The following is a 25,006-nucleotide window of genomic DNA, read 5'->3' as shown; positions in this document are numbered from 1 at the left end:
TTAGCCCTAAAGATGGTCCTCACGAAGAGGTCGAGGTAGACCTAGAAGGAGACGTGTGCCGTGGGCACTCCTCGCTCGTATGATATACAAACTCTTCGATCACGAAGATAACATTTGTTCTTCATTCCAAAAAATTTTATATACTCAAACTCTTAATTAGCTTAAACATTGGAGTGGGTGCGGGAAGTATCATAACAGTGCGTAGGTTTCTCTTATTTTACTGATCATGTTCTTTCTCTCGAGCAAAACGAGGTCAAAAGCTTATCACAAAAAGACAAGAACGGGTCCAACTTGCATTATAATTTTTAAGACGGGATTTTAAGAAAATCTTAATCCAACTAACTGAAATTATATGGATTAGGACGGCGTTGGTTTGATTAAAAAGATAATTTAAATGAATAAAAACGCTGAATATTGAAAATATTAAAAAACTATTAGATACTAAATTTAATATTTTAACCAACATTAAACATAAAATTAAAAATTTTATAAAAAAAATTTATAATAATTACATTTTTTTTTAAGTTATTAGGATAAAAATATAGAACCACATGAGTGATCGTGATCGAGATCGTGAAGAGTAACATGTAGCACAGTCGTTTCGAGGGGAATTCTTCACCATGTCGAACGTTATACAATAATACTCAACGTCTCGACTTAAGTCGAGCCGAGATGGCTACACGAGGCCAAAGAAATCATTCCATAAATAAGGATATCGACACGATAACGTAAGAGATCGACGGAATAAAGTAAGAAATCCATGAAAATTTTCATTTAATTTTGTGAATTAATGGAGATTTGGGGAAAAAATGATGAACCCTAAATTGGAAGGATTGTGAAAGGGGGAGAGATTTGGAAGCATTTGGGATCCCAAATAAAGAACGAAATTGGAAAGCCACGTGAAACCAAAAAACAGAGTCGAGACTGGAGAGCGTAGTCCGAGCAAGCCGCCAGGTGTTCCTATGGCGTAATTTGTACAAGATTCACGCCTTCCACGTCCGGCGCTGACAAAACAACGAACACCAATCCCTTCCTCGCGCTCTGCTCGATTCCCGAGAGAATCGAATCCCAATTCCGACCCTCCACGCTGCAATTCTCTGTGACTGCGAACTGACAGTCACCCATTAATGGATTCCCGGCAATTGGCTGCTTTACTCTCTTCTTTGATCTCCCAACTACTCCTCCTGCTATTGCTTCTCTTCCCTTCCTCCAACCCACATTCTCTTTTGTCCAATTCTTCATCTGATTCCAATTTCTATGCTAATCTCTTTCCTCTCTTCAATCACTTCCTGTTTTCCCAGCAAATTGCTGCATCCCTTTCGTTTCTCTCCGTTTCGCGTAAGAGGAAGAGGACGCATTCGTCGGAGCTGCTTGAATTAGGGCCATCCGATAGCGGTGGTGAGGACGGCGGCCGTGGACGAGTTCATCTGTTGCGGACTCGGAGTCCTGATTCTTTCAGGAATCACTTTCGGATGACCTCCTCGACGTTTGAATGGCTCTCTGGTTTGCTCGAGCCGCTTCTCGAGTGTCGTGACCCGGTAGGTTCGCCTCTTGATCTCTCCGCTGAGATTCGACTCGGTGTTGGCTTGTCCCGGCTGGCCACAGGCTGCGATTTCTCGACGATTTCGGACCAATTTGGCGTCTCGGAGTCGGTAGCGAGGTTCTGTGCTAAGCAATTGTGTCGTGTTCTCTGCACTAATTTTCGCTTTTGGGTTGAATTCCCTTGCCCCAGTGAGCTCGAATTAACATCCTCAGCCTTTGAAGATATTGCTGGGCTTCCGAATTGCTGTGGCGTGATTTCTTGTACAAGGTTCAAGATCATTAGAAATACCAATTTTTATGAAGATAGCATCGCTACTCAACTTGTTGTTGATTCCTCGTCACGAATCCTTAGTATTGTTGCAGGATTTCGTGGCGATAAAGACGACTCCACGGTGCTTATGTCCACAACGCTGTTTAAAGACATTGAAGAAGAAAGGCTACTGGGTTCTCCTCCTGTTTACCTTCATGGGGTGGCTGTGAATCAATACTTGTTTGGACATGGCGACTATCCTTTGCTTCCATGGTTAATGGTGCCTTTTGCAGGAGCTGTTTCAGGGTCAACTGAAGAGAGTTTCAATGAAGCTCATCGCTTGATGTCCATTCCAGCTCTGAAAGCCATCATTAGTTTGAGAAATTGGGGAGTTTTGAGCCAACCAATGCATGAGGAATTCAAAACTGCTGTTGCATACATTGGTGCTTGCTCAATTCTTCACAATGCTTTGTTGATGAGGGAGGATTTTACTGCCATGGCTGATGAATGGGAGAGCTTAGCTTCACTCGATCATAGCTCTCAGTATGTTGGTATTGGATTGAATGAGGATTCACCTGATGAGAAGGCTTCTATGATACAGAAGGCCTTGGCTCTGAGAGCTAGAGAGCTTCACACTTAAAATTTCAAGCTCAAGAATCCAGTTGATTGGTGGAATAAGTACAGATCATTTGAAAGAGACTTCATCTCTTAGGATATTTATTGAAGGCAGCTCATCCAGCTTCATTCAACAATTACTATTGTAGGTAATTGACGATTCTTTTACAAATTATTATAACAACGCGTTCTTCTTCTAAGCTTTGGATGTTCTGCTTTTTATTTGTCATTTCCTTTCCCTTTTGACAAAACTGGTCTCATTTTTTGAGTTTTATGTCTAGAATTAGCTATTGCTCGTATGATTATCAAAAAAGAAAAAGTGGGCAAAAGTCTCTGATATTTGGAGACTGCAAGCCCTCTACCTGGCTCTCTATTTCCTATCACTGACCACAAAAGAAAAACCACAATGAGACATGGAATAGCCAAGTTCTCATTGTTGTGTATCTTGTACTGTGTGTTGTAGTTGAGGGATGTGAGATCCCACGTCGGTCGGGGGGAGAACGAATCATTTTTTTATAAAGGTGTGGAAACCTCTCCTTAACATACGCGTTTTAAAACCTTGAGGAGAAGCCCAAAAAGGACAATATCTGCTAGCAGTGGACTTGGACCGTTATAAATGGTATCAAAGCCAGACACCGAGCGATGTGCCAGCGAGGAGGCTGGGTCCCGAAGGGGGTGGATTGGGGGGTCCCACATCGATCGGAGAAAGGAACGAGTGCCAAGGAGGACGGTGGGCCTCGGAGGAGGTGGATTGTGAGATCCCACATTAGTTAGGGAGGAGACCGAAACATTCTTTATAAGGATGTGGAAACCTCTCTATAGCAGACGCGTTTTAAAACCTTGAGGGGAAATCCAAAAAGGAAAGTCCAAAGAGTACAATATTTGCTAGCGGCGGACTGGACCACCCCTTTTGTGTATGCTTCCTTACGAATCAGTGACATTTGATTGTACCTGAAAATTTCATTGTTCCTTCTTCACTGTAGGATTTTCCTTGGGTCCTTAATGAAGAATATTCATTCATTTGTTGTTTTTCTCAGCACAAAAATGCGTACTTTTTAGTCAGATTGCTGTTAAAAGCTCTGTGAAAGCTGAAATTTCATAGATGCTTGTCTCATGTTTGACTTAAAAGAAACCAAATACATCATCCTACATTGGGTTTAACTAGTTTTCTCTGTCACCATTTGAGAACATTGAATTCTCGACTCCTGACAATGACTGTTCATGGGGCTGGATTAGAAAGGTGGAGTATCATTTCTTCTGATGTGTTGTGCTCAATTCTTGTCACTTATCTGCTTTCTCATAGCCTATTGCTTGATTCTGAATTGAATTATGGTTGTGTCCTGTTAGGAAATGATCAAGATATTAGGGACAGCCATCTTTTGGAAATAGTTTTAAGAGACAATGAACCCTTTCCGGAATGCTTAGTATACCTTGGTTATGGTATTACATTCTCACCCCAAGTAAATTGGAGTTTACAACCGTCCAAGCCAACCGCTAGTAAATATTGTCTTCTTTGGACTTTCCCTTTCGGACTTCCCCTCTAAAAACGTGTTCGCTAGGAAGAGGTTTCCACACCTTTGTAAATAATATTTCGTTCTCCTCCTCAACCGATGTAGGATCTCACAATCCACCCCCTTCAGGGCCCAGACATCCTCGCGGGCACTTGTTTATCTCTTCCATCGACATGAGATCTCACCGTCCACCCTCCTTCGAGGCTCAGCCTCTTCACTGGCCCATCAGATATTGTCCTTGCTGAAATCTGCTTAGCAACTGTATAACTGCTGCTCTAAGAAAAATGGTGCTTTTGACTGCCGAAGCAAAAAAATCAGAGTATCTAAGCAGGTGTTTGCAGGAGATATAGACTGTATCGTTGAAAATGACACTGCCCAGGATGTTGAATAGGCAATGGAATGATAGAGTGATTACAGTTCACATTTTATCTTGTTGGTTTTCTTAGGAATTTGATGGAACAACTGAAAATAAGGCTTTTGGTAGAGCAGAGAAAGCAAGAGAAGATCAGTGCCAATAGTTTGAACTCAAGACCCAAGAAGTATTTTCATATTCCTAGTTCTTTTTTTTTTTTAGTTGAAATGGGACGTTTCAAACTTCTAACCTCTTGATCGAGGATATATATCTTAATCAGTTAAGTGTTGCTTAAACTATTCATGAACCGGGTTTTTGCATATATGATAGCTAACTATATTAGTTTTTGAAGTTTATTAGAGAGTTCATTTGGGTTTCTTGAGAAATTTGGTATTATAAATCTTTAATAGACATATAAGATGAACCGTTCGTTTCTTTCTCCCATCATTTCAATAGAAACCGTTCATTTCTATTGGTATGCTTTTATTAGTTTGTAGTTTTAATAGATCTCACATTTTATTTTGAAGATTGCTAGGACAGCAATTTTTTTATAATAAAAATCATCCAAACTTGTCAATTCAAGTGTAACTCAATTAGTCCTTATAATTTTTTTTCGTTAAAACTTGTCGATTCAAACATAACTTAACTAGCTTCTTTAATCATAATCCAGTTTAGGTTGAACCATTTAATTAATGTGTAAGAATTTCGTATTTTAGTAACTATGTTTGTTAATTGTAGTTTAAGATAAGTGAAAATAATCTAAATAGAACAATCAATTAAGATATTTATATCTACTCATAGATCATAGATTAAATGTTTGAATATATATAACACATTTGTTTTCAATTAAAATTGATTTCCATATATCAATAAAGATAACATAAACAAAATATATGAACAAATTTGTGACATATAGATTCATCAAATCCAACCACGGTTAGCTAGAGTAACTATGATGAAGGTCGAGCTGTGAAATTACCGAAAGAGATCACAACCACAGCAACCAATGAGCAACAAAATTAGGCAGGGAAGCATTAAGAAGTTGGCCATAAAAGCGTTTTACCAAATGATGCTCTTTACCCATTGAAAAGAGTTATCGTATCTACACTTAATTTTTTTTAATTAATTATTAGACACAAAATTAAAAGTCCAACAAGAAATTCAGACACTAAACGACGTAAGGTTTGTTCAAATAGACACTTTTTTGTTCTTTTGATTATGTAGATGAAGGGCAGTTCTTGAAGCCTTTTAGCAAAACCTAGAATAAGCAGCCTAGGGACTAAACACAAACTTCATAAACCTAAACTACACGATGAACTCATAAGTCAAGCACCTTTTAATGCTTATTATCATCAATCAGGCATTGGAAACATCAATTCCATCAATTATGGTGGAGTTCAGACCAATAAGCAATGCCAGACAAGATCCAGAACTTGTCCAAGTCAAACAACAGCCACTTGGGGAGCTAAGTTCACAGAGTTTAGCAGAGCAATTAGCACCAAGGTTTACAATTTTCAGCCACAGCAAAGGACAATGCATCAACAACCCATGTACTACAGGGAGACACTCATTGAAGATGAATGGAAATCAAGTGAATAATGAAGAAAAGGACTGATGATTTCAAGGAAAGTCTGCCGGAGTAGAATAAACTAATGCTAGATCACAATGTTTCGAGGGACTATCAAAGTCTAATAACTATTTCACCCAATAGCTAGATGATCATCTTGAACAAGAATCCATCGCGTAAAAATGATAATTAATCGTTTTCTGCACTACAATCTAACACAAACAGAAACAATTGGCGGATAATTCACGATGTTTCAAAAAGCATTTTGATTGCAATTATCGTAATAACAACGGAAAATCAAGTCTTACAAATTCAAAAACTTATAATTGAGAATAGACTGAACAATAATTTTGATGTCTTCGAAGCAATGCGAACTCAGAAACAAAAACAAATTATCATTACCGACTAACGCCTCTCCCCGACGCTTCCCTAGTACTCTTCGATCAACGGTATGATTTCTGGAACCTAGCACGAGCACCACGACCACCAAATTTCTTGGGCTCACAGCGCCTAGGATCAGCGACAAGCAAAGTCCTATCATACCTAACCAGAATGTCTTTAATCTCCTTCTTGCTCTGCTCGTCCACGTACTTCTGGTAGAAGGCAACAAGAGCCTTGGCAATACTCTGACGGATGGCGTAGATCTGCGAGGTGTGACCTCCACCCTTCACTCTGATGCGCATATCGACACCAGAGAAACGGTGACGTCCAAGGAGGAGGATTGGCTCGTAGGCCTTGAAGCGCAAGATCTCTGGCTCAACAAGCTCGATTGGACAGCCATTGATCTTAATCAAACCCCTGCCGCGTTTGCAGTAGGTGACGGCCACCGCCGTCTTCTTGCGTCCGAAACATTGCACCGATTCGATCGGAGCCGCCATTGCTAGGGGTTCAGAAAGCTGCCGGAGTGAAAGCCCCAAATTTAAATGCCTGGGGCAAAGCCTGCTAAAGCATTTATATATGATTAACTCGTTAGGGTTTTTAAGTTTCGAAATATACCCTCAGTTTATCACTAATTACAACAAAACCCCAAACATTCAAAACGCACCGTATTGTTTTTTTTTTTTTTTTTTTAGACCCCTTGAAAATTATACATTTTTTATTTTTAGGATTTTGTAGATTATAACTGCATCCAATTTGTTGAATTAATAAAATGCTTTTGATATTAATTTATAAAATGTTTTATTTATTATTTTACTTAAAATAATAATTCACTTTTTTGCTTGAGAATATGTTAACTTACTTAATTGAGTTATAATTAAAGTTGAGAATTTGCTTATTTATTAATTTGATTGATTACAATATGCTTGTATATCATGTCTGGATTTTTGTTAAATAATTGGATAAACATGTTACTAGGTATTACAAACATATTAAACATAATTATCTTAAGGATTAGCCTATCGATGGCATATACTTTTAATACATCATTTAAGTACTTTTAATAAATCTTAAACCGAAAAAAAGAGTTTGCCTCTAAACTTTGATGTAGTTTTCAATTTAATCCCTAAACTTTTCAAGTAAATTCAAGAGTGAATTTGAGCATGAGCCATCTACCGAGAGCGGTCGAAAGGCCTCGACATAGTAACATCATGATTGTGCATTCCAAATCAACAAAGAGATGATATAATGATACGAAAGAAAGCAACACGAGAAAGATGAATTAAAAAAATGACTATCCGGATTAATGTCAAAAGAGAAAAAAATAAACCTTCAACCTAAAGCAGAACAAAAAAGAAGGGGGGGGGGAAAAACAAAGAAACTGTCAGTAGTCTTCAGGAGTTTTGAGGGGAAAAAAAACAGAACACATTACCGTGGTCTCCACAAATAAGTCATCGTATCGCACATGGATACTACATGTTTTCATTCATTCATGAATCCGGAAGCTTTATGAACAACCCCAACCAAACCAAACCAAACCAAACCAACCAACTCACGACACGAGGTTCTCAGTGAGCGACAGAGAGGCTAGCTGATCAGCTGCTGCATTGCCTGCTTGCTGCTGCTGTGTTGCAGCAGCTACATTCCTCAAAACCTCCATAGCCTCAGCTACTTTTGCCTTCAAAGCCTCCGGGGACTCGAGTAAATGCAAGACCTCAGTCTGGTCCATCTCCAGAAGCATTCCAGTTACCTTGGCTGCGTTGTCTGGCTCCAATTGTTCCACTAGCGGGTAAAGATTCTCCCCCAGCATCTATACATTCAATCACAAGCAATCCAGTTAAGTAATGATTCATGTTCAAAATCATATGGATAGTACTGAAATCTTCCGTTTATAATATAGAAAATGCTTACTGTTCTCTGTTGGTCTGGAGTAGCATTTGCCAAAGCAGATGCCAGAGCACCTACAGGGACAGGTTGAGAGGAGAGGGATGCATCACGCAACGGCATACCACCCATGTCATATGGAACAGAAAACATGCCTCCAGCAACACCAGGCATAGGAACATCAGGCAGACCTCTTCCTGGGGGATAGCGATAGACACGTCCTCCTCTAGGCAACATCTATCATCCATTGAACCAACCAAAACAGACCATTTAAATAACACGAAAAGCCCACAGAGGAAGAAAGATGGAAAGAAAAATCATCAACCTGTTGTTGCATCATTGAAACAGGCTGCTGGGTTTGCTGGACAGCTCCTGCACGTCTGCCACCAGGACGCGGCCCTTGCTGACCCTGTTGAACCATTGGGACAAAGAAATTTGGCATTGGACCTCCACCGGGCCTTATACCAGGAACAAGCTGCTGCTGATAACCAAAGCCACCCTGGCAAAAATGATACGAGTAAAACAAACTGAACAATAATCGAAAATGTGGCTCTCATAATGACACTATGCCTTTCGGAATGCAAGATAGAATAAGGATGAACGTGTAAATAAGAACTTCAATACAATTTTACCACTGATTCACTACAACTAAAAGGTAAAGAATACGGAAATAAAATGCCAACAAAAAGTGTCTGGTAAAAGTAGTTACTTGGGAAGGAATCATTGTAGGAGGACCTTGACCATAAAACATTTGCTGTCCGATACCTGGACCACCAGGGGGATAGATTGGCATCCGAGGGGCAACTGAAGCAGCCATGGGAACCGGTCGTATTTGAGAGAACTGAGCCTATACAACATAGTCAAAATGATAATGTTTGACAAAATAAAAAAATAAAAATAAAAAAAAAAGGAAAGCAACCAAGCCTGGCGACTTAGAAGGTAGTATGTCCCCGAGGCCAAATTATGACAAATGATGTTACAATGGCAATGCCAAGTAAAAGTATGAAAACATAAGAAAAAGAACCTGCAATCTGGCCCTTCTATCTTCTTTCCTCTGTGCAAGTGCTACATACAATGGTTTGCTAACAACTATTTTGCCATTCATCTCCATAAGCTGTCAATTATACCAATGAACCATTACAATCCTTCCATATACATGCATCATTAATCACAGGCATATATGGAAAAAAGCACAGCAATTAAATCAATTGTGAGTAGGGATGTTTCTAAATAGATAATAAATCATATATAGAAAACAGCACATCAACTCACAGCTCTAGATGCCTCTTCAGGGGTTGAAAATGCAACAAATCCAGAACCTCTGCTCACACCATTGGGGTCACGCATGACCTGAAACACACAAAATAACCAAAATACTATACCCGATAAAGGCCTAAACCAAAAGAAAATGTAAATAATAACACTTGAATAAAATTACAACCTTGCACGAGGTGATAGTGCCAAACGGAGCAAAAACCTCCTTAAGCTTATCATCACTAATGCTATCATCTAAATTTTTAATGTACAAGTTTGCCCCCTGGAACTTGTCAGCTGCCTCTTTCATGGTTTGTTCAAACCGGTTCTTCAATTCTACTTCTCTTTCAGATTTTTTCTGTGCTCTCCCAACATACCACTCCTTATCATCAAATATATTTCCATTGAGGGCATCAACTGCCCTAGCAGCATCGTCAGTGTTTTCAAAATTCACAAATCCAAAGCATTTTGATTTGCCATCAGCATCCCTCATCACAACGATACTGGTGATTGTCCCAAATTCAGAAAAAACCTTGTTCAAATCTTCTTCCGTAGTTGTCTCAGAAAGATTCTTGACAAACACATTGTTAAATTTGGATTTGCCAACAGAACTATCTCTTTCTTGTTTACGAAGAAAGGGTCCTACATAAACTTGTTTATCATTCAACAGCATACCGTTCAACTTCTCAATAGCTTTCAGAGCAGACTCCTCATTGTCAAATTGCACAAAACCATAGCCTTTTGACTGGCCAGAGGAATCTAAAGCCACTTTGCAAGAAAGGATACTACCAAATGCCGAAAATGTATCATGTAGAGCTTTATGGTCAATTGCTTTGTCTAAATTCTGTAAAATTAAAATGTAAAAGTTAACTCATAACAAAATCGAGTAATCAATTTGAATAAATGAACATGTAATAAACAAAAAGGTATGAACAAAACATGAAAAACATGTAGAGCTTTATGGTCAATTGCTTTGTCTAAATTCTGTAAAATTAAAATGCAAAAGTTAACTCATAACAAAATCGAGTAATCAATTTGAATAAATGAACATGAAATAAACAAAAAGGTATGCATAAAACATGAAAAATATAGATACCTTGATAAATATATTTCCAGCCCCACTTTTGCGAATGCTTGGGTCACGGTGAGAATACATAACTCTAATAGGTTTTCCATTTAGTGGGGAAAAGTTCAGCACATCCAATGCTCTTGCAGCTGTTCAAGCAAAAAATGATTACATTAGCTAGAATGGTGTGCATTTAATGTTTAATGAGATCAAGATGAAGTTCTAGAATCTATGGAATATGAAGCAATAATGACTCTGATATCTTTGTTTGGATCACATGATAGTTTGTAATAAAACTTTGCATTCAAATGAAAAAGAACTAAAGTCCTAAAAATTTTGTTCCAATTGTTACGTCCCAAAATCTTACCCAAGAATTTACAAAATGTTTGTCTAAAAGAAGCAAACACTAGAACATAACAATCCGTTCAAATGCTGATATGTAGACATGTCCAACAACTCAACCTTCCAAGTTTTTGTAACTTAAAACATAAAATATGCATAGCAATGTAACATTCCAGACCTACCTAAGAATGCAATCATCAAATTAAGATACACATGCTACACAAGGCTAAATAACTAGCTTAAATCCAAGGATTATAATGTCTGTCGTAATGACATAAATCAGGGAGCACAAACTGAAATTAAGGACTATCAAGTATAAATACTCATGCAACATATTACACACACACACACATTAACAGTGAGATCGATAACTTATTTTGGAAGTGAAAAGAACTTAATAACTAATTTTAATCCAATATCGATAATTTAATCGTTGCCTAAATCATCATCTGTCCTTGCTGGTAGCTACCTTAATAAAATTGTTGGAACTAGAAGGCATATCTATAGAACATATGGTGTATTCATGCAATATTTTTAGTGGTCATTTTTCAACAGAAATACGTCATAGCCATAGAAAACAACCTTCATATTCTGAAGACCAAATATCATAATGCAATAAAATGATCTTCAGCATCTCTCAGTCCGACAGCCCATGCTCTAGTTCTCAAAATGATAAAACAAACAGGTTTTTTCACGTCATGTAGACAGAAATGGCCATCAGACAGTATGCATTATTTTAACCCCCAAAGCAACCACCCAATCTTTTATAATTGTTATTCTCCTAGGTGACACTAATTTCCCCGATTTGTATCAAATTGCTACAAGTTTTTCTTTTATGGGATTGGTAGGACTAAATTCTCTCGATACATCTATGAATTAATATGCATGAACCATCCTAAAATTTATAATTCATCTCAGCATTATACCAACCCAAGCAATCGGCCAAATCAGCTAAGAAATGTTCATCGCTCAAATTGAGCTTAAGAAAATAAACAAAGCACATTAAACACGAAATAGAAGCGAAAAAAAGTGAAGTCACACTGACCATCTTGTGGGTTGCTGTAGTTGACATAACCATAGCCGAGAGATCGCCGGGTCGTCAAGTCCCGGCAAACCCGAACCGAAACCACCTGACCCAACTGATTAAATATATCATAAAGCTGCGAATCCGTGACATTCTGGTCCAGATCTCCGACATACAAAGAAGTAGTCACAAAATTTGCACCACCATTTCCCGCCGGATTGATGCCGGAAATGGAATTTTGAGGCTGAGCTTGCACCTGAGCCGCCATACTCGAAATACTTTCTCTACTTTCCAAAAAAACTCTCAATAATTAGTTTTTTTGCCCTTTTTTCTCTCCTCACTTCCCTCTCCTTTTGTTATTCAGAAACAAACCCTAAGAAGGAATCAGTGAACGGCGATTCTTCAGACACTCAAAAAAGGCCAGCAAAACGCAACGAACAACCGGAGAAGATAACCAAAACCCTTAAGATATTAGATATTGAACCAAAAATAAACAGCCCCGACGGAAAAATCTCCCTACTCCTAAAACGAATAATTGTTTTGATTTTTCTGGAAGAGAATGATAGTGAAGGAAGAGGAGGAAGGACAAGGACCGGATAGATAATCGGAAAGATCCGAATGGAGGAATGAGTAAGCGCCGGAAAATGAGCGGCGCGTGACGTATGAACGACGGAGACAGAGTCGGAACAAAAAAGACGCGAGGGTTTGGAGGGCAGATAAAACTGCACTGAAAAAGGAGGAAGAAGAGGAAGGCGCGAGACCTTATATATGTAGGCAGTTATGGGTAAACCCTAGAGATAAATCTATACGCGAAATCTCAACCGTCCATCTTAACTTTCTGTGGGCCCATCTGACGAGGTCAAGTCGGGAATCCGTAGGTAACCGGTAACTGTAACTTTTTTCAGTTGGCACTGACGGTCTTCCGGAAGAATAAAGAATCAGTTTTTTTAAATAAAAATAAATAAATAATAAATAATAAATATCTGTAAATATTGTTTTCTTTTTCTTCCGTAATTATCCTATTTTTGTTTTTTTTTTTAATTAATTAATAACAAAGTTCACGCAACAAAACATTTGTGCATAATTATTTTTTTTTTTTAGTTTTATTAAGATATTAAAATCTTAAACTTCTTAATTCCAAATAAACACTGAATTTAATTATGCTTAACTCAATTAATATATTAGTTAGTTTCACAAGTGGTTTAAAAAATTATATTTGTAATAAAATAATAATGTCAAATGCATACATTACCAAAAAAAAAAAAAAAATTAAACCGAAATATTATAATTTTTATTTAATCTACTAATACTATTTTATATGCAAAAGAAATATAAAAAAAATAAGCGTATATTTATTTTAACGAAATAAATAAATTATTACATTGTTATCATCACTTTATAATTTTATTGATTAATAATCTAATTTCAATACATTGTTAAATTTAATATATTAATAGGTATTATCCTTAGTGTATATAAAACAAAAAATACAACAATAACTCATTATTTATAATAATCTTGTTATTAATAATTTAATCAAAATTTATAATTATAAAAAATGATCGAGTTTTTAGATTATATAAAAATAATTTTAAAAAAATGGATGAGAGTTTTTTAATTTAATTTAATTAATTCCTATCTGTTTTATTTATATTAAATTTATAAAAATATATTTGAACTTATTTAAAACTCTGAAAATTTAAGTCCAAAAATACCTTAGTTGAAACATTAATATTTTATTTAAAAAATAATTTAGTATTTTCAAAAGTTTAAAAAATAACATTTAATTTTAAAATATAAGGTTCAAAATGTGTCGATCAATATTTTTGAAATTATAAAAAAATTTAATAAACTTTTAAAAAAATATTGGAGGGAGAAATTATAAATTTAAGGATTATTTTAAATTAATTTATCCATTTGTTTATTTTTGTTTTTTTATTTACAAAATGTACATGTTAATCGGAGTTTTACCCAGTGGACGGAGTTGAAAGGCCCGACATCACACGTTCTTTGTCAATTAAAGTCGCACTAAGTCGTTAAATATCTCCGCCGCCCCAGACGGGGATTTTCCTCTCCCGCTATCCCGTTTCTTCTCGGGAAAGTGTTGCTTGCTCATACGGAAGTCGGAACGGAAGCTAATTACAACCTAACTCTCCGATTCCGCTTTGATTGTGAACTTTTCCGGTTGTAATTCTCTTCCGTTCGGTAGATCAGCTATTGATTCTTCCAACTATTCTCTTCCCAGGTTACTGTGTTCGTTTTTTCCATTGGCGAAAACGCAGTTACTCGACGAACAGTAAGCAAAATGAGCTCCATCTCTCTGTCTTGTGCGCTTGCTCTTGCGCCGGCTTATCCTCACCACCTTCCTAACTCTCAGCGCCAGCAATTGTGTCGCCGGCCTCTGCCTTCGTCTAATTCTCTCACTAGGTTGCAGAGGTTTGAGATCTCCGACCGAAACTCCGCCGGACCTCCCTTGCCTCTGGTTCTCGCTTCCGCTGGAGCTGGCGTCCTCAACTCCTTTCCGGTTTGTCATTTCTTTCTCGCTTTCTTTTGGCTGCAGTTGTTCTATTATTCATTTCCAGGGAGGCGTTTCTGTCTCTAGGTTATCTACTGGAAATGAAACTTTAATTGACGGTTTAATGTAATTTAGCATAATGTAATGAACGGGATGTCATCCTCTGGAATTCCTTCACGTATCTTCGCCTAATTATGATCTGTATGTTCGTCCAATATGAACAACTATGAACATAACCGCAAAAATTTGATGCCATTTTGGCTGAGAAGTAATCGAGAGATTAAACTTCTCCTTTATAACGATTCATCGAATCTCTTCGACTAAGCTTATGCTGCAAAATTTTAGAGTGGAACATCGAACGGAAGCCGACGCTCGTAAGTACTATTTACAATTATCAATCTCATCCTATTTTTGGCTAGATCTATGATATATGTTATGGCATTAATTTGTCTATGGCTATTTTTGCCTCGGTTTTATTCTTCTGCTTACTGCTTGGCCGTCTGTATCTCGCTCTTATTTTATCATGATGATTTTCAGATACGAGGAACATATACGGTTGGTGATTTTATGACTAGAAAGGAGGATCTGTTTGTTGTTAAACCTACAACAACAGTTGATGAAGGTGCGGTTGATTTAGGGCTTTTATTTTAATTATTTTCATTATAATTGCTAATGATAATTGTTTAATTCATCTGCTTTTGTGGTCACAGCATTAGAAACCCTTGTGGAAAAGAGAATAACTGGTTTTCCTGTTGTGGATGAAGATTGGAATTTGGTAGAGTTTTTCCTTCCATCTTTTTGTTCTTTCCGCTCGTAGTTTTATATTGAAACTGCCAACTTACTGTGGAAGTGAATTACCAAAGTCTGATGATATGGTTGTAGAGGGGACTGGGGAAGGGATCTTCTGTTTGTTGTCGCCGATAGTCATACAAAATAAATAAATAAACATATTATTGACATTTTTCAGTTTTTTTTTTTTTAGGGGTTGGAGTGTATGTCTATCTATGGTCGAAGTATTACCCTTAAGCCATGTCAGGAAGTTTAGTCCATTTATGTTAAGAGTACACTTGTTTTCAAGAATCCATACTGCTATTGAAGCTGATAACCTGCCTTACTTAGTCATAATAATTTGGTTTATAGGATTTTAGTGCCTTTACATTAATTGCTTTCTGTGGCAGGTTGGGGTTGTCTCAGATTATGACTTGTTGGCACTTGATTCGATTTCAGGTATTTTAACTTCTGATTATCACCATTACTTGAGGAATTATTCTCGCGCATTTTTCTGTTGAAATTGGGTTTCTGTCCTTTTTAGTTTTAATTAAATTACTAGTACTTTACTCATCCTTCTTATATTGATTCCTAAATGTTGAAGTGCTTCATTCAAATTGTTTTTGTTGGGTGGACTAGTAACAAAGTTTTGTGGTTTGTATGTGATCAATTATGGTGTTTTTTTATAGTGCTATTTTCATCTAGCTGTAGGTGATCAATTATAGTGGCCACTTAATATCTTATTATAAGCTCTATAAAAAACCAAATAAAGTACAATTTTACTGCTGTCTGGTAAGATTATTTGAGGTGCATGTAAATTGACATTAATGCTCACAACTTTTCTAAAAAGGTTCATTCACAATTCGCTGATCATTTTCTTTGTACTTTATTGTAACCATCTATTCTATTGCTTATCTTACCCAATAATGTTTCACCCTTTTTTTTGGAGATTAGGTGGCACTCAAAGTGATACTAATCTGTTTCCTGATGTGGACAGTTCGTGGAAAGTATGTAAGCAATGCCCTCATTTATCTTCAGGTTATTTGTTTTTGTTGTTATGGAGACATTTGATGTTAAAAAAAATGCTTCGACTCAGAAACCCAATAAATCCAACCAAACTGTCTGGGTTGGGTTTCTATTAGTTGAACCCAAATCATAAAAAATATTCCTTTTTATATATTTTTTTTTCCTCATAAAAATTACTGATTAATCTTTGGACTATTTGCTTTTAATAAAATAAAATATGTCGTTTTCACTACTTTTTATTTTTACATTCCATTACAACTCATTTGTGGTTTAAAAACTGATGAGATTTTCTATATATTTGATTGTAGCACTCTGCTGCTATTTTCTTTTGTAATGATCATGTAAGCAGCTCAAGTTCTTTACGGAACACCGATTTGCCGCGAACATGCTACAAGAAAACATATATACCTGCAAAATTATCTTTAGAACGTGATATGTATAGTTACTTGCATATTGTTATTGACATTATTTTGAGGAGAGTGCTTTAAAATTGAAGTAGCTATGTAGTCTCATAAATTAGCTCTCCCATCCCTTGTTAAGTCAAATCTTTTGAAGAAGAAAGAGTCACAGAAGTTAGCTCTGCCATTGACATCTCTTGATTAAGTAAAATTCTTTGGAGAAAGAAGAATCGCAGAAATTAGCTCTGCCATTGACATATCTTGATTAAGTAAAATTCTTTGGAGAAAGAAGAGTCACAGAAATTAGCTCTGCCATCGGCATCCCTTAATTGAGTAAATTTCTTTGGAGAAAGAATAGTCGCATGATCATGACCATGACTTATGTGGAGCGGTGGCTCACCACCATTTGCTTATTGAAATGAAAATAAATCTTTATTTTTGCTGAATATGGTGGCAGACATTCAATGAGATACAGAAACTTCTCAGTAAAACAAATGGTAAAGTTATCGGCGACCTGATGACACCTGCTCCACTAGTCGTTCGTGAAACTTCAAATTTAGAAGATGCTGCCAGGTAATCTTTTTATATCTCTCTCTTCTGCATTATCCTTCAATCGGAATCTATATATTCCATGGTTTCTTCAATGTCTCGACCAAGATATTTAATCAATTTCAATTTTAATTATATAATTTCATTTAATTGAACTTTTTATGTGCATTCTTCAAAAAAAAAAAAAAAAAAAAAAAAAAAAAAAAAAAAAAAAAAAAAAAAAAAAAAAAAAAAGACTATCTTTTCCATGTTACTCTGTGACTTTGTTCAATCATCATTTATTCCTCACAACCGTGTGTGGGGGTTGAGTAAACTTCATTCTTTTTGTGTTTCGTTTTATTTCAAACTTCTTCATTTTGTGTACATAAGCCGCGCGAAATTTGTCCACTTTCCCAAAAAGCATCGTTCAAATGACACATTTTGGAGAAAAGACTGCAGAATCAAGAGTTTACCCATTTTTACAAGTTAATCTGTGGCTATCGAAGTTTGAAACCATTGTTTTAACTAACTTGAATTTTCAATTGTTTAGGTTGTTGCTCGAAACAAAATATCGTCGATTGCCAGTAGTAAATGCAGATGGCAAGCTGGTAGGAATATTTCTTTTTCTTTTCCATTCTACTTTAAAAGTGTAATGTAATAACTTTTCAAAGCTCCCTCAGTCATGGCCGTCCATCTTATTTGTTTCTGTTTTCATGTTTCAGGTGGGTATCATTACTAGGGGAAATGTTGTTAGAGCAGCATTGCAGATAAAACGTGCTGCGGAAGGGTCGACATAATTCTAGAAACATTGGCTGGTGGTGCTCCGAGGTAAACATGTATCACAAAAGCTTAGCATTGTTTGTAGATCATGAATATAGTATCCTATAGTTTACACATGGTTGGGTTGTTCCTGAAGTTGTGGATTCCGTCCTCAAGCAAACTATAGCTTTAAAAATGGAAGTTCATTGATGCTCTAAGATTCTTCTTCCCAATCTCCCAACTACGAAATGTTGGTCCATGTCAATACTTGAGTATCCCCAGCATTTCAGGTCGACCCGCTATTAGATTTCATTATGAAGTTGGGTCATTTTTGTTGGAACCTCATTCTTTAGATTTCCCTGAACGTTTTGAATATGATCTGCGAGTATTTTTCTACTGCTTTAAGGATATCTTGTTCTGATGTAAGATGGCGTCTGTAAATGTGAGATTCAATTAGGAGTTACGATAACGAACTTGAGGCTTAAACGAGAGTGTCTAGTACTTGGAATAGCCCGTACCATAGAACCTATTTTAGTTTCTGAGCTTTCTTAGGTACTTGGAATAGCCCGTATCACAGAATCTATTTTAGTTCGTGAACTTTTTTAGATTTTGTTTAGGTTTTCAACTTCGAACGGATTTATCGAGTTAGAATTTGTATAAATTTAAGGCAAACCAAGTATTATAGGGGTAGGGTTGCTCTCTGGGTTAAGAAACAATGTCAAATGCTGCATCATTGAGGAATATGAACTTTTTCAAGGGAATATGAATATAAAATTGGTCATCACCATGGCGTGTGAAGTAAGGATTTTGCCAGAGTTTCAAAAACATGTGACGTGAGACGAGAAAAAATGGGTATATGGTTGACTCTGACCTGGACTTTGAAACCAAAGTTGTCTCGAGTCATTGAAGCACGCCACGTCACCCAAGTCGTCGGGAATCCAAGCCAAATGCAATCAACTTCTTTGACTCTTGCTTTGACTTTTATTTTCCATTTAAAATATTATGCCTATATGATTAAAAGAAAAAAAATATATTATTTCATTAGAATGTTGGACGAAAATAGATGTAATTTTTACGATAAAGATGTGACTAAGAATTTATCGTATGAAAAAAAGAAATTTAAATTTTTATTCAAGTAATATAAATGGATTTGTTTGTGGGTTTGTTACAAGATCCATTCATATTGGCTCTAGTTCAATTAGAAAAGTTAGAGGAACTATATTTGGTTGAATTTACTCCATTAACAACCACGATAAATCTTTTTTGGGATTGAGTTAATTAGTTTTTAATAAGGCAACTTTTGAAATAAAATCTAATTTTAAATCAACAAAATTATGTAAGAGTAACATTTAAAGAGGTTCTAGAAACAAAACATTTGAGTCAATTAAGAAACGGGTGGTGACCGTTGATTGGTACCAATTTTCAGCGCGAGACTTGACGAATCGGAGCGAAGGGGTCCAATTTTCTTCCACCTTCTTGACCAATTTGCAGTATTAAATTCCATGATCGTAGCAACAGAGTTCCTCAGATTTTCCCGCTTCTATCTCTGCGAATCCCTGTTTCTCCTCTCTAATGGATTCCAAATACACCCAACTCCGAATCTTCTTCTTCCCCTTCATGGCGCAGGGCCACTCGATCCCCGCCATAGACATGGCGAAACTATTCGCTTCTCGCGGTGTCAATGTCTCCATTATCACAACCCCTCTCAACGCTCCACGCCTAGCCAAATCGATCAACAACTCCGGTCATCCAGGCCGCGAAATCGAGCTTCTTATCATAAATTTCCCCTCAGCGACCGTTGGATTGCCGGACGGTTGCGAGAGTCTCGATTTGGCTAGGTCACCGGATATGTTCCAGAGTTTTTTTAGGGCAACCACCATGTTAGAGCCTGAAATTGATCGGATTCTCGAACAGCATCGCCCTCACTGCCTCGTTGCCGATACATTCTTTCCATGGACTACCGACGTAGCTGCAAAATACGGGATTCCTAGGGTTGTATTTCATGGAACTTGCTTCTTTTCTCTGAGCGCGGCGGCGAGTATAATCGCGAATCGGCCTTTCGATAAGGTATCCTCTGATTTAGAACCTTTTGTAATCCCTAATTTGCCTCATGAAATCAAATTAACTCGTAGTCAAGTGCCGGGATTCTTGAAAGAAGAGGTTGAAACGGATTTCATTAAGCTTTATCGAGCGAGTAAAGAAGTTGAATCCAGATGTTATGGATTTCTCATCAATAGTTTCTATGAGCTTGAACCAGCGTATGCTGATTATTACAGGAATGTTATGGGGAGAAGAGCATGGCATATTGGCCCCCTTTCTCTGTACAGTAATGTTAAGGAAGATAAAGCACAGAGGGGAGATTCTGTATCCATTGATGAACATGATTGCTTAAAATGGCTGGATTCGAAGAACCCTAATTCGGTTCTTTACGTAAGTTTTGGAAGTCTCGCTAATTTAACCAATTCCCAGCTGCTGGAAATTGCCAAGGGCCTTGAAGCTACAGGTCAAGACTTCATTTGGGTTGTGAGGAAGGAGATTCATGATCAAGAAGAGTGGCTGCCAGAAGGATTTGAGAAGAGAATAGAAGGGAAAGGGCTGATCATAAGAGGCTGGGCACCACAAGTGCTGATTCTCGATCACCGGTCGATCGGCGGGTTCGTGACTCACTGTGGCTGGAATTCAGCTCTGGAAGGAGTGACTGCTGGGTTGCCAATGGTCACATGGCCAAATTCTGCAGAACAATTCTACAATGAGAAGCTGATAACGGATGTTCTAAAGATCGGAGTCAGCGTCGGTGCTATGCATTGGGGAAGAGCTGGGAAGGATTTGATAACGAGTGAGGCGATCGAGAAGGCAGTGAACCGAGTTATGGTGGGGGAAGAAGCTGAAGGCATGAGAAGCAGAGCAGAAGCGCTTGGAATTCAGGCAAGGGAAGCCATTGAAGATGGTGGATCATCTTTCTCTGATTTGAAGGCCTTCTTTGATGATATCAGGTCTCGGATTTGAATGGTTTGTTCAAGAATAACCAGACAGAAAGGTACTGAATTTTCTTATCATATCACTATCTTATAACTCTCTGCTGTTCTAGTAATTGAAGGATTAGATGAATAAGTGGTGATTCCGTAACCAGAAATATGTATACATATGAAGAACACAATGAGCATTTGAGCATGCTGAGCTTGGGCTTGATATAACCATATATAACACAATATTAAATCTTTGTCCTCACGCACTTAAATTTATGTCAATATATGGGCTGATCTTGGGCTTGATTTGTACTTTCGTATGCATGCTATATATATATATATATATATATATATATATATATATATATATATATATATATATATATATATATATATATATATATATATACCTCTCCTGTTATACGCTTTTTAAAACTTTGAGGGAAAGCCCTGAAAACAATATCTATTAACAATAGGGTTGGGGTCTTACTTACACTTGGAACATTGGCAATGGAAACCGAGCTTTCTATAGACAGGTGCAGGCTTCTTACAAGGAACAAAGCCATAAGTGGTTAGAAGTCAATTTCTCTCTTAGCTTTGTTGTAACCTCTCTCTGTAGACGCTTTTTAAAACTTTGAGGGAAAGCCTAAATAAGAAAGCTCAGAAAACAATATCTATTAACAATAGGATTGGGGTCTTACTTACACTTGGAACATTGGCAATGGAAACTGAGCTTTCTATAGACAGGTGCAGGCTTATGGCTAGAAGTCAATTTCTCTCTCAACTTTAGCTTATAGGTTGGGCAAATTCTAACCCTTGCACTCGTCGAGGGTCTAATTTTATAATTACAAGTGTGACAGAAAAGTATTTTGAGGGTAACTTTTGTCTCTTTTATTTTATTTTTTAATTATAAAATAAAATTGCATTAAATAAACCAAAAACAATTGCCTTTTTGGGTCTTAAATTATGGAAAAGAAATATTGTGGTTGAAATTGGCTTTTACTACTTTTTATTTTCCTTATCCAAATAATAATAATAATAAATAAATGAATTTGTGGAAATGTGATCCATCTTTTTCATGTTGTTGGCCCATTTTGATCAGCATGACGAGGGAGTGATGACGTAATGCTTCCTCACATTACCTCATCATATTACGATTAAAACTATATATTAAAAAAAAACACCAACCTTATAATATTACAATTAAAAGGGCATATAACATTTTTTTTCCCCTTAATACAATTAAAAGTTTATTTATTAAATTAATTAAAACTATTGTGGGTCGGGAGCAAGAGCAGCATAGGTTCTCTTGGGCGACACATAGTTTACATTATCATTGGGCTTCGAAACGTGTGAATGAAGATAGTAATTATTTTTGCAAGGAATGTACGTGAACGACTTGTCGTTCCCACGGTATTTAGGTCTACAGGCAAACTCTTCACAGTCTTCTTTGCATTTCTGATTTGGAAGCCCGGGAATGCAGTTGTTCGAAACGTCTAAAATCTTTTTCTTTATCAATTGTTTGCACATAGGTCCCACCTAATATAAAATCATAAATATTTAAACATAATAGAAAATATATTTATAAATTTTTAATTTTGGGGGTAATATTTAAAAAATAATTAATTTGTTACTATTTAAAAATTTTAATTCTATTTTCAAAATTTTTTAAAAAAATAAAAAATAAATTATTAGAAGGAAAAGTCAGCGTTGTACCTTAGTGAAGAAATTATTCCTCAATGTGAAGTTGCCGAGTTTAGGCAATTTACAGATCTCCTCCGGCACTGGACCGTACAACTGGTTGTCCGCCAAGTACAACAGCTCCGCCTTAGCCAAGCAAGCAAACGACAGCGGAATCGGACCGGTGAGCCGATTCTTTCCGGCGTCAAACAGCACAGCATTCTCCAAGTTACCGATCTCGCACGGCAAGTACCCGTCCAATTTGTTGTTGAAGAACACGATTTCTTCCATTGTCTTCTTGGCGTCGCCTATGCTTCTCGGAATTTGGCCGGTGAACTGGTTGTTAGCAAAGGTCAGGTATCTGGCCGGAGTTTTGCCGAGATTGCTGGGCAGAGCTGAGCTGAATTGGTTGTTGTTTATGTAAATCGCACTAATTATATCTAAGTTGAAGAGTTGCTTTGGAATAGGGCCGCAGTAATTGTTGAATCGGAGGTCTAGGAATGTCAACAGTGAAGCTCCTAGAACGTTGTTCGGAAACCCGCCTGTAAATGTTGAGAATTGTTGGAAGAGAGTCCGACGTCGGTTAATTTAGAAAATGATCATGTGTTTATAAATAAAATCTCCATTGATACGAAGTCACAAGAACATATGCTCAAAATGGACAATATTATACCACTCTTGAAAATCATTATTCCATGGTATCAGGGTTAAACCCTCAATATCATACAATTGTGGAGAGTCATTATTCCTAACATGGTAACAAAGTCATGCCATGTCAATAGAGTCCTCAAACAATATCATACTATTTTGGAGAATCGTTATTACTAACATAGTAATAATGACATGCCCTTAATTTAACCGTGTCAACAAAGTCATTAGACAATATCATACCATTTTAGAGAATCGTTATTCCTAACACATAGTAACAGACATATCCTTAATTTAACCATGTCAAGAGAGTCATCAAGACAAAAGTTGTTATTTCTAACATGATATTTCTTAACTTAACCATGTCAATAGAATCCTCAACGGTAGAACAAAGAGTGTACTTTAATCTCGAGGACTCCAAAGAAGCAGTTGAGCCTCGATTAAGGAGAGACGGTTCAAGGGCTCTATAGGTCTCAGGGGAGGATGGTTGGCATTCCAAAGCCTCTTCGGAATATCATATCATTGTGGAGATCATTAATTCTAAGTTTTACTAGATTTGTTTGAGTTGTGGTTGATCGAATGGAACGGATTTGAGTGAAATTGAAAGAATTACGAACCTGGAAGCTTGTTGTTGCTGAGATCCATTTCATAGAAGAATCGTTGGCGATTGATTTTCTTTGGAATTGGGCCGAGGAAGAAATTGGAATTGGCGTGAAACACAGCGATATCGTCCAATTCGTCCATGAATCCTTCAAGACAGAGCTCTGGACCTTCAAATTTGAAGCCATTAAACATCACTGCAGAAACAGCCCTCTCTTTCTCCACCAGAAGAGGGTCGCATCGGAACCCTTTGTACCGGCACACGTCCTTCCCGTCCCATGTCTTCACCACGTCCATCCTCCCGCCGGTGATTTTCTTCTTCAGCCTCTGTATCACGAAATACGACTTTCTCAGCCGCTCATTCTCGAACTCTGGCGGCGCCGGACACTTCGGTGCTGGTGGTGGATACTTCGGTGTTGGCGGTGGATACTCCGGCGCTGGAGTTGGATATTTTGGATTCGGGTCCGGATTCTTGGTACCACCCCCGATGATGATTTCCAGTGACTCCCGGGAGGCGGACCGGGCAGCCGCCGGAGAAGGAGGATGAAGTAGGAGGAGGAGGAGGAGGAGGATTGAAAGAGAAGAGAAAGACGCCATGGCTGTTAATGGAAGAGGAGAAAGAAGGGGGAAAGTGTTAAATAGAGTTTTTTTTTACCATTTAAAAATTGTTTAGAGGTATTAAGTGTTAGACGAACACGACTCTCCACAATGGTATTAAGTCTTAGTCATTTTTGACTGCCTTCGTACATTCGAGGAGGCTTGATTCCTTTTGGAGTCCTTTGTTGGCGCCCTAAGTTTAGGGCATGGCTCTGATACCATGTTAGACGAACACGACTCTTGGCACGGCTAAGTTTAGGGCATGGCTCTGATACCATGTTAGACGAACACGACTCTCCACAATGGTATGATATTGTCCACTTTGAGCATAAGCTCTCATGGCTTTGCTTTGGGCTTCCCCAAAAGGCCTCATACCAATGGAGTTAGTATTCCTCACTTATAAACCCATGATCATTCCCTAAATTAGCCGACGTGCGACTTTCATCCTCCAACATTAAGAAATGCTTAAAATAATTAATAATTATTATTTATATTAATAAAATAATATTTTTTTTAAATAATAATAATTAAGTTTAAAAGATCATCCATTTATTTATTGAAGAGTGCTTAAAAAACGTCTATTTTGTAAGAATTGGAATATATAATACTAATAACAATGATTTGATGGTACGAGACAAAAGAAGTTCACGTGGTGAAGGTGCCAAGAAGTCACTATAGCTCTTGGGACGACTTGTCGTAATTTTTCCAAATTCCTAAGTGGACGTATATATATTAT

At 37.2% G+C, this 25,006-nt stretch overlaps 6 protein-coding genes across 7 annotated transcripts; 3 read left to right on the top strand and 3 right to left on the bottom strand.

Annotated features, from left to right (window-relative positions):
• The first annotated feature begins 808 nt into the window (after nucleotides 1-808).
• LOC111480245 (protein ALP1-like) lies at nucleotides 809-4,561 on the top strand. Of its 2 annotated transcripts, none has more exons than XR_002717774.1 (2): nucleotides 809-2,556; nucleotides 4,365-4,561. XR_002717774.1 is itself a non-coding variant. In XM_023125186.1 (2 exons), exons 1-2 carry the CDS (start codon nucleotides 1,128-1,130, stop codon nucleotides 2,430-2,432), a joined length of 1,221 nt encoding a protein of 406 aa, XP_022980954.1. In that variant the 5' UTR covers nucleotides 809-1,127; the 3' UTR covers nucleotides 2,433-2,607. The 2 variants fall into 2 exon arrangements, 1 of the variants encoding a protein (XP_022980954.1); XM_023125186.1 differs by lacking the exon at nucleotides 4,365-4,561 and having other exon boundaries at nucleotides 809-1,810; nucleotides 1,895-2,607.
• A 1,525-nt stretch (nucleotides 4,562-6,086) lies between these two features.
• Nucleotides 6,087-6,780, bottom strand: LOC111481879 (40S ribosomal protein S16-like). The gene has a single exon (XM_023127475.1). It carries the CDS (start codon nucleotides 6,713-6,715, stop codon nucleotides 6,281-6,283), a length of 435 nt encoding a protein of 144 aa, XP_022983243.1. The 5' UTR covers nucleotides 6,716-6,780; the 3' UTR covers nucleotides 6,087-6,280.
• A 713-nt stretch (nucleotides 6,781-7,493) lies between these two features.
• LOC111479219 (polyadenylate-binding protein 2-like) lies at nucleotides 7,494-12,053 on the bottom strand. The gene is made up of 9 exons (XM_023123773.1): nucleotides 11,807-12,053; nucleotides 10,450-10,568; nucleotides 9,541-10,197; nucleotides 9,372-9,449; nucleotides 9,124-9,213; nucleotides 8,809-8,946; nucleotides 8,425-8,598; nucleotides 8,127-8,336; nucleotides 7,494-8,025 (listed from the first exon to the last, which is right to left on the bottom strand). The coding sequence occupies exons 1-9, from the start codon at nucleotides 12,051-12,053 to the stop codon at nucleotides 7,768-7,770; spliced, it is 1,971 nt and encodes a 656-aa protein (XP_022979541.1). The 3' UTR covers nucleotides 7,494-7,767.
• A 1,765-nt stretch (nucleotides 12,054-13,818) lies between these two features.
• Nucleotides 13,819-18,184, top strand: LOC111481297 (CBS domain-containing protein CBSX1, chloroplastic-like). Its single transcript, XM_023126728.1, has 8 exons — nucleotides 13,819-14,309; nucleotides 14,838-14,922; nucleotides 15,011-15,075; nucleotides 15,479-15,527; nucleotides 16,023-16,075; nucleotides 16,950-17,065; nucleotides 17,571-17,628; nucleotides 17,743-18,184. Exons 1-8 carry the CDS (start codon nucleotides 14,091-14,093, stop codon nucleotides 17,815-17,817), a joined length of 720 nt encoding a protein of 239 aa, XP_022982496.1. The 5' UTR covers nucleotides 13,819-14,090; the 3' UTR covers nucleotides 17,818-18,184.
• Nucleotides 18,185-19,084: 900 nt separating this feature from the next.
• On the top strand, nucleotides 19,085-21,048 carry LOC111479995 (UDP-glucose flavonoid 3-O-glucosyltransferase 7-like). The gene has a single exon (XM_023124943.1). The coding sequence runs from the start codon at nucleotides 19,352-19,354 to the stop codon at nucleotides 20,783-20,785; it is 1,434 nt and encodes a 477-aa protein (XP_022980711.1). The 5' UTR covers nucleotides 19,085-19,351; the 3' UTR covers nucleotides 20,786-21,048.
• Nucleotides 21,049-21,915: 867 nt separating this feature from the next.
• Nucleotides 21,916-24,267, bottom strand: LOC111480747 (uncharacterized protein At4g06744-like). The gene is made up of 3 exons (XM_023125910.1): nucleotides 23,691-24,267; nucleotides 22,462-22,967; nucleotides 21,916-22,284 (listed from the first exon to the last, which is right to left on the bottom strand). Exons 1-3 carry the CDS (start codon nucleotides 23,968-23,970, stop codon nucleotides 22,018-22,020), a joined length of 1,053 nt encoding a protein of 350 aa, XP_022981678.1. The 5' UTR covers nucleotides 23,971-24,267; the 3' UTR covers nucleotides 21,916-22,017.
• Nucleotides 24,268-25,006: the final 739 nt, after the last annotated feature.

The sequence above is a fragment of the Cucurbita maxima genome, unplaced genomic scaffold (genome assembly GCF_002738345.1).
Source record: "Cucurbita maxima cultivar Rimu unplaced genomic scaffold, Cmax_1.0 Cma_Scf00001, whole genome shotgun sequence".
Taxonomy (NCBI): Eukaryota; Viridiplantae; Streptophyta; class Magnoliopsida; order Cucurbitales; family Cucurbitaceae; genus Cucurbita; species Cucurbita maxima.
This window is presented reverse-complemented; position numbering and strand designations above follow the sequence as displayed.

What these genes read in the sequence shown, in the direction of transcription:
- LOC111481879 (XM_023127475.1), bottom strand. Translation starts at nt 6,715, where the DNA reads ATGGCGGCTCCGATCGAATCGGTGCAATGTTTCGGACGCAAGAAGACG.
- LOC111480747 (XM_023125910.1), bottom strand. Translation starts at nt 23,970, where the DNA reads ATGGACGTGGTGAAGACATGGGACGGGAAGGACGTGTGCCGGTACAAA. An exon ending in CAGCAACAACAAGCTTCCAG is followed by an intron (nt 22,968 to 23,690) that starts GTTCGTAATTCT and finishes CAACATTTACAG; the next exon opens with GCGGGTTTCCGAACAACGTT. An exon ending in GGAATAATTTCTTCACTAAG is followed by an intron (nt 22,285 to 22,461) that starts GTACAACGCTGA and finishes ATTTTATATTAG; the next exon opens with GTGGGACCTATGTGCAAACA.
- LOC111479219 (XM_023123773.1), bottom strand. Translation starts at nt 12,053, where the DNA reads ATGGCGGCTCAGGTGCAAGCTCAGCCTCAAAATTCCATTTCCGGCATC. An exon ending in CTGGAAATATATTTATCAAG is followed by an intron (nt 10,198 to 10,449) that starts GTATCTATATTT and finishes TTAATTTTACAG; the next exon opens with AATTTAGACAAAGCAATTGA. An exon ending in CTACAATGATTCCTTCCCAA is followed by an intron (nt 8,599 to 8,808) that starts GTAACTACTTTT and finishes CATTTTTGCCAG; the next exon opens with GGTGGCTTTGGTTATCAGCA.
- LOC111479995 (XM_023124943.1), top strand. Translation starts at nt 19,352, where the DNA reads ATGGATTCCAAATACACCCAACTCCGAATCTTCTTCTTCCCCTTCATG.
- LOC111481297 (XM_023126728.1), top strand. Translation starts at nt 14,091, where the DNA reads ATGAGCTCCATCTCTCTGTCTTGTGCGCTTGCTCTTGCGCCGGCTTAT. An exon ending in TGGATGAAGATTGGAATTTG is followed by an intron (nt 15,076 to 15,478) that starts GTAGAGTTTTTC and finishes TTTCTGTGGCAG; the next exon opens with GTTGGGGTTGTCTCAGATTA. An exon ending in TAAATGCAGATGGCAAGCTG is followed by an intron (nt 17,629 to 17,742) that starts GTAGGAATATTT and finishes TTCATGTTTCAG; the next exon opens with GTGGGTATCATTACTAGGGG.
- LOC111480245 (XM_023125186.1), top strand. Translation starts at nt 1,128, where the DNA reads ATGGATTCCCGGCAATTGGCTGCTTTACTCTCTTCTTTGATCTCCCAA. An exon ending in GGCGTGATTTCTTGTACAAG is followed by an intron (nt 1,811 to 1,894) that starts GTTCAAGATCAT and finishes ACGAATCCTTAG; the next exon opens with TATTGTTGCAGGATTTCGTG.